Source organism: Neophocaena asiaeorientalis, unplaced genomic scaffold, assembly GCF_003031525.2.
Source record: "Neophocaena asiaeorientalis asiaeorientalis breed wild unplaced genomic scaffold, Neophocaena_asiaeorientalis_V1.1 scaffold16, whole genome shotgun sequence".
Classification (NCBI taxonomy): Eukaryota; Metazoa; Chordata; class Mammalia; order Artiodactyla; family Phocoenidae; genus Neophocaena; species Neophocaena asiaeorientalis.
Window position 1 is genome coordinate 1,161,147 of NW_020175446.1, and position 11,913 is coordinate 1,173,059.

The 11,913-nt window shown below is 39.5% G+C and overlaps 1 protein-coding gene across 1 annotated transcript in view; it reads right to left on the reverse strand.

Moving 5' to 3' along the window:
* The window catches only part of CSMD1 (CUB and Sushi multiple domains 1), a 1,745,896-nt gene that overhangs the window by 205,483 nt on the left and 1,528,500 nt on the right, over positions 1–11,913 (reverse strand). Inside the window, exons 30-31 of the mRNA XM_024768064.1 lie at positions 7,973–8,160; positions 1,861–2,055 (exon numbers count right to left, since the gene is read on the reverse strand). Of these exons, the coding sequence (XP_024623832.1) occupies positions 1,861–2,055; positions 7,973–8,160 (383 nt within the window). The remainder of the gene's footprint in view (positions 1–1,860; positions 2,056–7,972; positions 8,161–11,913) is intronic.

Genomic DNA, 11,913 nt, shown 5'->3' on the forward strand with positions numbered 1-11,913 from the left:
TATATGAACTATCAAAATGTTTAAAATATAACAACATTCGCTTAGTTTAACTGGTGATCTGAGTGATCCACAGGCATTAATTCAGCACAAAAAGTGCTGTTCTCCTGGAGATATCCAAAATAAACTATGGGAGAGGACATTTCTGTTTAATGATTTGGAATTTTTAGTTTTATTTCAATTGAAATAAATAACTTAAGGAAAAACCAGTGTTGTATGTTTTATGCACATAAATGTGATGACTGGTTAACAGAAACTACGCTTGAGTTCACGGGTCTTCAGATACGGAAAAAAAATCTCTAATTTAAAATTAGATTATTTATCTGTTGCCTAAATGTGACCTCATTTTTCTCGTTTAGCCTATGGCTAAAGAATGTATCATCATCCCCCATAAGTTCAAAGTATGTCTGAATTTAATACAGTGTGCACTTTTAAGGATGCCATTTTGAGGTGACTCTAGTGAACGTACGAGGATGCTCTTCTAACCCCCAGAGAGAAGCGCTGTGATGCCGCTGACTCAAAGCTTACTGTAACGTTTACACAGACATTAAAGTCATCATCTGGACGCCCCACACAGCCACGTGGGCCCTTCACCATTCTCCCCTCACATGAACCTCCTGGAATCCGAGAAGCAGCAATAATTATTTCTCTGAGTTTATTGCTAGAGGATAAAATATGTAAGACTAGGAAGACTTCAATTTTCACTGGAAATTGTTTTGGCTATTCCCTGATTTATTCATTTCCTCTGAAAACGTGTGTGAAGTTCCCTGTCTGCGCCAACCTTGAGTACTGCAGGGCTGGAGGACTAGGTTCCTGAACAGAAAAGCTCTCAGGGTCATAATACAAACCCAGAAACACAGACATGCCAGAGCAACCCAGGGCGTCAGGTCTGTTCGCCTGTGTTGTTTGCTCGGATTTTTCACGTACTAATTTTCTGAAACACCACTTTGGTCAGAAGTTACAAGCATCAGAGCCATCCTAAGGAAAAGATCTTTATTTCATCAGTTCAGTGTATCTAACTAAACCGGTCCTTGAGTTCATCCTAAAGTAAACTTGGAATCAATCTTTCTGTCACAAAACACAGGATTTTACTGTCTCCTTTTTAAGGTGTATCACACAGTCTGGAGTTTTGTCTGTGGAGGGTCCCACGAAGCTACCAATCAGACACAGAACCTGGAGGACAGCCCAGAAGTCTGTGTTCAGACCCCTCCTCTCAGCACCCCCCAAAGGCAACTGCAACCTGACTTCTGTCACTGTAGGATGGCACTGCCTGTTCTTGAAGGTTGACCTTACCCTCTAATAGGCGCTTTTATTAATTTAATGTACATGAGGAATTACAAACTGTTGGTATTTGTGGGGAAATGACACATCCTTATATATGTAATATATGTATATGTATGTGTATATATGTAGAGAGAGAGAGGCAGAGACAGAGAGACAGAGAGACACAGACAGAGGGAGATACACACACACACACACACACACACACACACAGAAAGGCAGAGAAACAGAGAAAGACAGAGAGCAAGAGGGAGACAGACAGAGACAGAGACAGAAGCAGAGAGACAGAGGCCACCTAGAGACTGGTAATTCGCATCTCTCATACACAAAAACAGCAGTTAGAAATGCCAAACGATCTAAGTGAGAGAAAAATATCTCCCCTTCCAGAAATCTGTGAGAATGGCTAACCCACTGAGTAAATTAAACTACCAAGGAAGGTCAAGTTCTTATCCCACGTTGCTCTGCGGGGTTTCCCCACCAGTGAGGAGGGGATACAGGACGGAAGTACAAACTGTCTCCAAAATGAGAGTCCAAATTCCAGAGGGAAGTTATCCCTGAAGGAAACACCGGTTCCATACGTACCATTGCAGGAGGGCAAGACCCGGTTCCAGGCGGGTTTTCCATCCGCTCCGATCACACACGTGATGGAAGACGGGTCAGCGATCTTGTAGCCAGAGTCACACTGGTACGTGACAGTTGAGCCAAGTTTGAAGTCCGTCCCAATCCTTGTCCCATTCATTATGTTTCCAGGGTCAAAACAGGCTTCCCGTGGTTTCTCTGAGGAAGACATGAATGTAAACTCCATGAGGGCAGAAATTTTATTTTTTTATTGTCGGTTGTTTATATTTTTAGTACCTAGAACAGTGTCCAGCATATAAAATATGCTCAAAAAAATTGACTGACTAATTGACCAAGTTGTCAATTAATGTTCAAGTCAATAATTATCATAGAAAAATAGAAAAAACTCCTTTCAATAAAATTATTTCTTATTTTTCAAATGACAATTCACTACAGAATTGCTGTTGAGGTTGACTTCCTGACTTTTGTACTTAATTCATGAAATCACAGCACATTTTAGGAAGAGATGGGAGAACTGGGCTTCTCAAAAGGAAATTGATTTAATTCACGTAAATTAAGAGTGATCTCTCATGCTGGTGAGAGAATCGTGGAAAGAAGTTCTGATCTTTTACCACCCTCACTAAGTCAGTGAAGCCACACGTAGCTGGAAAGCACATTTCCCGATCCATAAGGGTCAAGCCCTGTGTCTGGGATGTAATCATTGCTCAACACAGTTCTATTCTAATTCTAATAACTGCTCAAAGGAATCGAGGGCATGTTATGTATCAGGCGCTGAGCTGGGTACACTGCATGTTTTTCATTCAAATCTTCACCCCACCTCTGCGACGTGAGGAGGATCTGTGGGCCCATTCTACATTTTGAGAATCTGAAGCGCAAGAGCAGTTAAATAACTTTCACAAAAACACACTGCAGAGATCTGTCCAGCTGTGGGGGCCACTAAAGGAGGCATTTGCTAAAAGCCTCTTTTTTCCCAGATATAAATACAAAGCTCTCTTCTTTCTTTCTCACAGTCCTGTAGCTGTGTGGGTAGTGCCACTTATGTCCTGGTAGCATTAACACTGTAAATGTCATATTTCAGCAGACCTTCCAAATGTCTCTAAATCACGTATCTACATCTCCTTCTGCTGTGTGCAATTCCATCATCTGAGTTGCTTTCTGTTTGTGCTTGTCAACGTCCTGCCATCAGCAAAGCCCCTTGTAACGTCAAAAGGCTCTGAATTGCATTTTACAGATCTTCAAGGGATCAATATAGATGTTATACTGAAATGTTTTTCTTCATGTTTTTGGCCTAAAGTTAAGAAAATGCTATTTGTCATGAATGTGCTATTCATGAATGGGGTTATTAATATCAATATAGGCTCAAGGATAACTTGAATGGATAAAATAAATATGTTTCAGTTCTTTCTATTTGGGTTGACAATCTTTGCCCCAGGGTTAAGCAAACACATAAAAAATCTCTGGAAAGTATAAATGGAAGCCTGCATTTTACCTTTTTGGGGGTTGTGATCAATGTGGATTACGTTCCTTTTTAAGCATTTTCCCTTCCTGAGTGTCTACTTATGGCCAATGAGTAAATCCACACAGTAGTGTTAGGAAGAAGATGCTCCTGGGAGATTGTGGCAGGTGAGCCAGTAAAGAGTAAAGATGCAATGAGCTCTGAAAACTACATCGTACATCCTCTTAGGAATGGATAACAAACAGTGGAAGAGGGAAAAGCACAAACTTTATGACGTCCTGCAGGATGGAGAAGAGGCCTGTTTAAATGTATTTATTCAATATCTTTCATTATATTTTTAATGACCTATGTGTCAACATCAGCCAAGCAGAGATCTCTCTGGCAACTGCTGGACTAATTATTATAACCAGCTATTGGAATATTTTATTTACATACTTTGGTTAAAGTACAACATAAATATATAAACACTACACTATCACATGTATCGGACATGCTATATTACCATATATATATCATCCATCATATATTATCATATGTATCATATACCATCTGTCATATATATTATCATACATATATATCATATGCCATGTATAATATATTAATTATCATATATGTCATGAATATATTATATCATATATATCAATTGTGGAAACCCCTCCAGGTCCTCTATTTTTGCTCTGGTTAGAGACTCACAGCAGCAATAGTTGTGTACTGTGCTGGGACCAACACTCTCTAAACACTTTACTGAAAACCAATTTGGATATTTCAAGGAGTAGGGGACATTCTGATAATCCTTTAACGCTGCCTTAGATCGTTTATTTTAAGCAAATAAGGGACGAATAAATAAAACTGTGGGCAAGAGAACAGTCCTTCCATTGGATGTCGTTTACTCTGTCATTCAACAGAATGTCTCGAGTGTCTAATAAATACAAGCACTGGTCTAGGGTATATATCTTTCTCCTATAAAATGATGGAGAAAGGGCTTCCCTGGTGGCGCAGAGGTTGAGAATCCGCCTGCCAATGCAGGGGACACGGGTTCGAGCCCTGGTCCGGGAAGATCCCACATGCTGCAGAGCAACTAAGCCCATGTGCCACAACTACTGAGCCTGCGCTCTAGAGCCCACGAACCACAACTACTGAAGCCCGTGCGCCACAACTACAGAGCCTGTGCTCTAGAGCCTGCGAGCTACAACTACTGAGCCCACGAGCCAGAACTATTGAAGCCCGTGCGCCTAGAACCCATGCTCTTCAACGAGAAGCCACCGCAGTGAGAAGCCTGCGCACTGCAATGAAGAGTAGCCCCCGCTCGCCACAACTAGAGAAAGCCCGCGCACAGCAACGAAGACCCAACACAGCCAAAAATAAAAAATAAAATAACTAAAATTATATTTTAAAAAATGATGGAGAAAAAAATACATGCCTGTTTCCTGGTCAGCCTTTTTAATCACTTTTTGTTATAAGTGTCTGTTGGTTTAGTGTACTGTTTGGTTAAATACCACTCCCACAATTTTCTGCTCTGGGTTGCAAATTGAGACCTCTGATGGCCAGTTTTTCTTCATTTCTCCAAATGCACTGCATCGAAGCTTTTACTTGCATTTACTCAGTTGTCAGTTCAGGATGTTTGGTGATAACTCATGGCACGCTTTTTGCTTACAAGTTGTCACATTTCCCAATGAGATGACTTCATTATGCGGTGTGCTCTGCCCTGGTTCCTGTCGGTTCCGCTTATGGACGCCTCCCAGAACGTCTGTGCCAAAGCTGTCGGGCCCCTGGGGTCACTCGGCAGGACTGCCCCGTGGCTCCTTCTGGTCAAGCCCAAGAGTTGGGTCCGCTCCCTGCTTCCCTCACCATATGGGGCCTTGTACTTGCTGGATGCTGTTTCATTGCTGTGTCCTTCCTTGTTTTCTGATGATTTATTTTCACAGGCTCCACTGGAGAACTTTTAAAGCGTGAGAGCTCTAGCGCCCATTTAGAAGGCTCTGCTGGTCCCCAAAGAACCAGGCCAAAGAGGCAGCCCTGTACCCCTATCATGAGGGACACAAGTTCTACTGCATCTACTCACTCATCTGCTGATTCTCTTACCCTAGGATGCCCTGGGGAATACAAGGTGATGACAGATGTACAGTCTTTCTTTTTTCATTGAAGTATAATTGATTTACAATATTATATTAGTCACAGTTGTACAGCATAGTGATTTAGTATTTTTAAAGATTATACTCCATTATAAGTTATTACAAGATAATGGCTGTAATTTCCTGTGCTGTAGAAAATATCCGTGTTGTTATCTATTTTACACATAGTAGTTTGTATCTGTTAATCCCATAGCCCTAATTTGTCCCTCCCCCCCTTCCTTCTCCCCTTTGGTAACTATAAGTTTGTTTTCTATAATTTTGTCTGTGAGTCTGTTTTTGTTTTGCATATACATTCATTTGCATTATTTTTAGATTCCACATACAAGTGATATTATACAATACCTGTCTTTCACTGTCTGACTTACTTCACTAAGCGTAATTTTTCTGGGTCCGTTCATGTTTCTGCAAATGGCAGGATTTAATTCTTTTTTATGGTTGAGTAGTAGTCCATTACTGGCTCATATGGCAACTCTAGTTTTAGCTTTTTGAGGACCCTCCATACTGTTCTCCATAGTGGCTGCACCAATTTACACCCCCACCAACAGTGTAGGAGGGTTCCCTTTTCTCTACACCCTCGCCAACATTTGTTATTTGTAGACTTTTTCGTGATGGCCATTCTGACCAGAGTGACATTATACCTCATTGTTGTTTGGATTTGCATTTCTCCAACAATTAACAATGCTGAAAATCTTCTCAGGTGCCTGTTAGACATCTGTATGTCTTTCTTTTTGGAAAAATGTCTCTTCAGGTCTTCTGTCCATTTTTTATTGCACTGTTTGCTTTCTTGGTATTGAGTTGTATGAGCTGTTTATATATTTTAGATATTAACCCCATGTTGGTCTCATCATTTGCAAATATTCCCTCCCATTCCTTACAGTTTTATATTTAGATGAAACGCGTGATTTTTTACTCGTTACAGAATGGGCGTTGTCATGGTGACATGCACTTCAATGAGTTCTTATTAATACAGAAACTGTCTAATGATATGGCAAATACTTAAAAGTACTGCTGTTAATTATTCGTGAACATTAATGGATCCCATCCAAAAAGCACAGCAACTCCTTCAATTGCTGAATTGTTTAAATTTTTTTTAATTGTATATTGTACTAAAGATCAGTAAATTTTTAGATTTCGGTGTTTTTGAGGAAGTAGGTTAATTTCCTACTTAAAAACAATATCAAGAAATACAAGTCCATTAAAGGATGAAACATACCCTATATTTCATAATTCTAGTAACTAATAACTAACTCAAAAGTTTAAATAAATGTATATATTTTCATTATTCTTTATAAAGCACTCACTACCGTCAATTAATATTTTGATAAATCCTTTTCCTGATTCTTTGTAATATACCCCGTGTTTTCCTTGTTCACATGAGAAACAGATTTGAAAAATATATATGTTTATTTTCATGAACCCAAGAGCAAAATGCTTAGGTTGGGGTGATCTTTGTTTGTGAGTCTGTCTGTTTGTTTTCTCTGAGTGCTAGTGACAGGGGGTGGTGGATCCCAAAGAAAAAACAGATTAGAAAAAAAATATATATATATATATATATATTTTTTTTTTTTTTGCGGTATGTGGGCCTCTCACCGTTGTGGCCTCTCCCGTTGTGGAGCACAGGCTCCGGATGCGCAGGCTCAGCGGCCATGGCTCACGGGCCCAGCCGCTCCGCGGCATGTGGGATCTTCCCGGACCAGGGCACGAACCCGTGTCCCCTGCATCAGCAGGCGGACTCTCAACCACTGTGCCACCAGGGAAGCCCTGAAAAAACTATATATTTATTTTCATGAACCCAACAGCAAAATGCTTAGGTTGGGGTAATCTTTGTGAGTCTGTTTGTTTTCTCTGGATGCTAGTGACAGGGGGTGGTGGATCCCAAAGAAGCGGGAGTCACTCATGAGGTGACCAAAGAAGAAAGCACTGACCAGGATCAGTGCTTGCTCCCCATCAAACCAACCACCATGGGTGGTCAGGACAGGGAATGGCAATCGATATTTTACATCTTGAAAAATACTGAGATAAAACTAAGCTATTTATCGGGAATTCCTTGGCAGTCCAGTGGTTAGGACTCCATGCTTTCACTGTTGAGGGCTTGGATTCATTCCTTGGTTGGGGACCTAAGATCCTGCAAGCCAGAAAAACCCCAAAAAACAAAAACCACACTAAGCTATTTATGTACTTAAATTGAGTCATCCTGAAGAAACAAATTAAGATAGTAAAACACATATTAAAATAATTCTTAAATACTCAAATTATTTATTGTACAAATCATAATTTATCTTTAAATGGCTATGAATTTGGAAAAAGAAATCTCCCTCCCCCATTTTCTTTTCTTTCAGCTAAGGTAGAAATGCGTGTTGGAAATTTCTTCTCCACTGGCGAGATCAACCCTTTTCCCCAGATGATTGAGAGAGATGTCAGAATTTTATGCATTGAACAGATAGGCAAGACTTTATAAATAAATGCTTATGATTAAAGAAATCTCAATACAAGTCACTTTCCTCACAAGTTAAGCTGGTCACAGTACCTTTAAATTCAATGGCGAACCCCGACAAGCCCACAGAAGCATCACTTCGAAATGCCAGAAAGAGACTATTTCCACTACTCTCAATTCTTTCTGGGGCTTGAGAGCCCTGGAAACTTCCAATGAGAGGGCTGTTGGAATCCTCTCCTTCATAGATATGTAGGAAATCATAGCTGGGCTCCATGTTGAAACTAAAAGGAAAGAATATTAATTAGACTATGCACCTAATATATGTGTCTCTTATCTTCCAGACTATAAAGTCTCTGAGAGCACACAGTGATTTTATTTGCCTTTGTAGAATAATTTTTAAAAATTCGGACAATCCAAAAGTTAAATATAATAACAATCAAAATGGCAATAAATAACAATTAGTATTTTATACAATCACCAACATCTTCAATACAGTATGATTTTGAAGATAATCTGAAAGAAAATGAATCCTTATAACATAGATATAGTATCTCTTCCCTGTAACTATGATATTTCTAATGAAATGCAGTTTGAAAGAATAGGGTTCAGAAGGGATGCATTCCCACTGGTATTTGTTTTTATGTGAATATTTTTAGTTTTAATAACATATATCCTTGATGTTACTGACAATTCTTAAAGTTAAAAAATATTTTTGTTTGATTTTACTTTGAAAATTGTAATTGCCTCTATTTGCTTAGATAATTTGGCCAATAGTAGCAGTCCCTACAGTGGTACAAAGTATGGAAGTCAACTGTTTCACATCATTTCACCTTGACTGGATATTCCAATTTTCTCATCCCCTCTCCCTCCTGCTCTTTCCCACTCTCTCTTCTTCTCTCTCTGTCTCTGTCTCTCCTTATGTAAATACCCTAATACTTTCCAAAGTCTAACAATTAACGCCCAAAGCTCTCAAGTGGGATGCAGCTTTAAATGTCTCTGTCATTTATGATGAGAAGGATGATGATAGTCTGGGAACTTTAAAATTATACCTCCTCTCAAGTGACAGACTGAACTTCATTTACATGTCCAAGATCTCAGTGGGATCAGAATAAACAAACACACTAGACAGAGGTATTGACATAATCCATTCTGACTTGCCTTCCTCTGTCCCTTCAGCTCTAAATCAGGGCCTTTGGGGTCTTTAACGTGGACCGATCCATGCGGCTTCCACTCTCTTTCCTTTCCCTTGACAGCATATTTGTATACAGGGATGGAGAGAGTCAGGAGGGTTTATAATCACGAACATGTGCTGTTGTTTAAGTGGCTTTAGTTTATCTGGATATTCAAGGGATAAAACGTGAACCCAAGGTCTTTCCAGAAGCTTCCCACTGCATTCTGAAGGATGTAGCACGGGGGACCACCAAGGACCTGACGTTAGTATGACATCTGGACCTGCATCGTGGCGTCCCATTTCCTGTCAGGGTGCCCTCGCTCCCATGTGAGGTCCTGAACACATTTATCTAAGGAATTTGCCAGAGGTTTCAGAGTCTGTTTATCTGAGAAGTTCCCTGAAGTCGGAAATGAAGAAAAAGTAAGACCTGAGTGACTAAAGAGTGAGAAAAGAGGCCAAGAGGAACTGCATCAACCAAACAGAATTTGGTTGGAATAACAATTTTTTTGGAATAGTTTGCAAGGATGTTATTAGACTCTGGTCATGCTGTACCCCTGATAACTGGCATAACTAATTATTACGATAGATTATTTTTGAACATGGAAGTACGGTCAGGCACAAACAAACATATTCTAACTACCCTCTCCTTTTGGATGTGCTGTCACACACACATAGAAGTCTGAAGTGATATTTACAATTAATGACAGTTCCTTTGGTTAAACCCTGTCTAATTTCTACCTATACCAGATGCACAGATCTACAAGCCCCAATAATAGGCCGAAGTCTGGCCATGCTTTTAAACCAAATTTAATTTGAGTTCCAATGTGTGAGTCGCATCAGCCCCACAGTCTATAGAAGCTTGTGATAAAACATTCCTCCCCGAAGACCCCCCAAGTACCAGGGTGAGCCTTGAAGCTCATATGTGCTCCAGGTCATTTCATTCTTTGCCTTCCTTGTTAGTAATGCCGGGCTCCCCTCCCCTCTCCACACCTGACTGCAGTCACACTCTTTAAACAGTGCATCCTGGGAAGGCTGTATCAACACCAGCTTCTTTGACTGGGTCCTTGAGCAGCCTCGTTCCCATCTGGTACTTCTGGCTTCCTCCTTCTTTCTAGTAAGTAGATCTAGGAGCTGAGGTCCCAGGAAAACTCCCACCTGAGCACACACAAGTTGTCCATTCCTTAGAACATGTCACAGGTATGTGATTTTCTGTGACACCGGGTCAGCTAATGATTCCAAACTCTTAGAGTCGGAAGAAAACTTGAAGATTTTCTAGGTCAACCTTCTTCCAGGGAAGTGCACAAAATTAAGTGAGAAAACTTCTTGTGTGAAACTGCCTTATATATTAACAGATGAAATACACTTTGGGAACCTTGATAATGAGTCACCGTGACCCAGGGAAGGCAGGAAACTCCTACAAAAAGGCTCTGTGTTCTCTAAAAGGCTTTTAATTGTTAATTTACTTCTAATCTCCTGGTAGCAGAGGTGTCTCCTGGTTTTAAGGAAGGCACTACTAGAATTTAGCATTAACAAAACCCATAAAGATATTCAAAAATATAACCAGCAAATGTTCACAGCTTTTGTATAATAGCTGAGTGGCATAATAAGGTATTCATCTTTGGTAAATTTATAGCAGCTTGAGTAAATTCAGGAAATGATGGCTTATTAAACTACTTAAAATTCAGAATCACAGAGGTTTAAAATTATACTGACTCATATCTCATCAGGAGGAGAAAGTGAAGGAAGATAAGCAAAACCAGGCCTGAAATATTGATGCAAACATCTCAAGAAAAGAAATTTTTTCAATTGACAGATAAATAAATATAATCAGACCACTTTGCCTTGGGGAGCTAAGAGACCAATAGGACAGTATATAGAACCACTTCTCTTTTAAAATACCACTTCATTTAGTTCAAAAATCAAAATGTGAATTTGGAAAAGATCATGGGATTTAGAAAAATTCAATTATTTATACCATATATTTATAATGTGAGAGTTCTATGGAATTTATATTTATAATATAATCGTATTATATTATGATTTTAACTTTTACCATTTAGTGTAGCAGAAAGAAGTTAGCTTTTTTTTTAAAGAATTAATGTTTATTAAATCAGACTTTACAGTAATGAGATTTGGGGAACTTTTGTTTTCAGAGTTCTACCAAGTCTTGACTATCTTAATGATAATAACAATACTACCTTTGGGAATGGCAGACAGGAAGTACTATGGAAATGAATTAGCACTCACGCATTAAGAGAAATATAAGACATCAATGAGAAATTATACTAAGTATATCTATGTCACTTTATTATCGCTTTTCTTTGAAAATTCTGTAAATTAAGCCCTCTCCACTGTGTGCAAGATAGTATTTAAAAGCAATTCTTGCCACATCATGTGTATTCTAATGCAAGTAGAATGCTGAAAAGCAAAATAACCTATTTCCATTTTTGTCATGCAGCTTGATGTAGTACCTGTTAGACACAAGACCTCAGGCTTTGCTAGATGTAAAACTGAAGACCCCTGAAGGGATAAATGAAGTAATCTTTAGGTATGACATTTAAAGTCTTATTAGGGACTTCCCTGGTGGTGCAGTGGTAAAGAATCCGCCTGCCAGTGCAGGGGACACAGGTTCGAGCCCTGGTCCGGGAAGATCCCACATGTCACGGAACAACTAGAAAGCTTTAGAAAAAATTCAACACCCTTTTATGATTAAAACCCTCCAGAAAGTAGGCACAGAAGGAACTTATCTCAACACAATAAAGGCCATATATGACAAACCCACAGCCAACATTGTCCTCAATGGTGAAAAACTGAAACCATTTCCACTAAGACAGGAACAAGACAAGGTTGCCCACTCTCACCA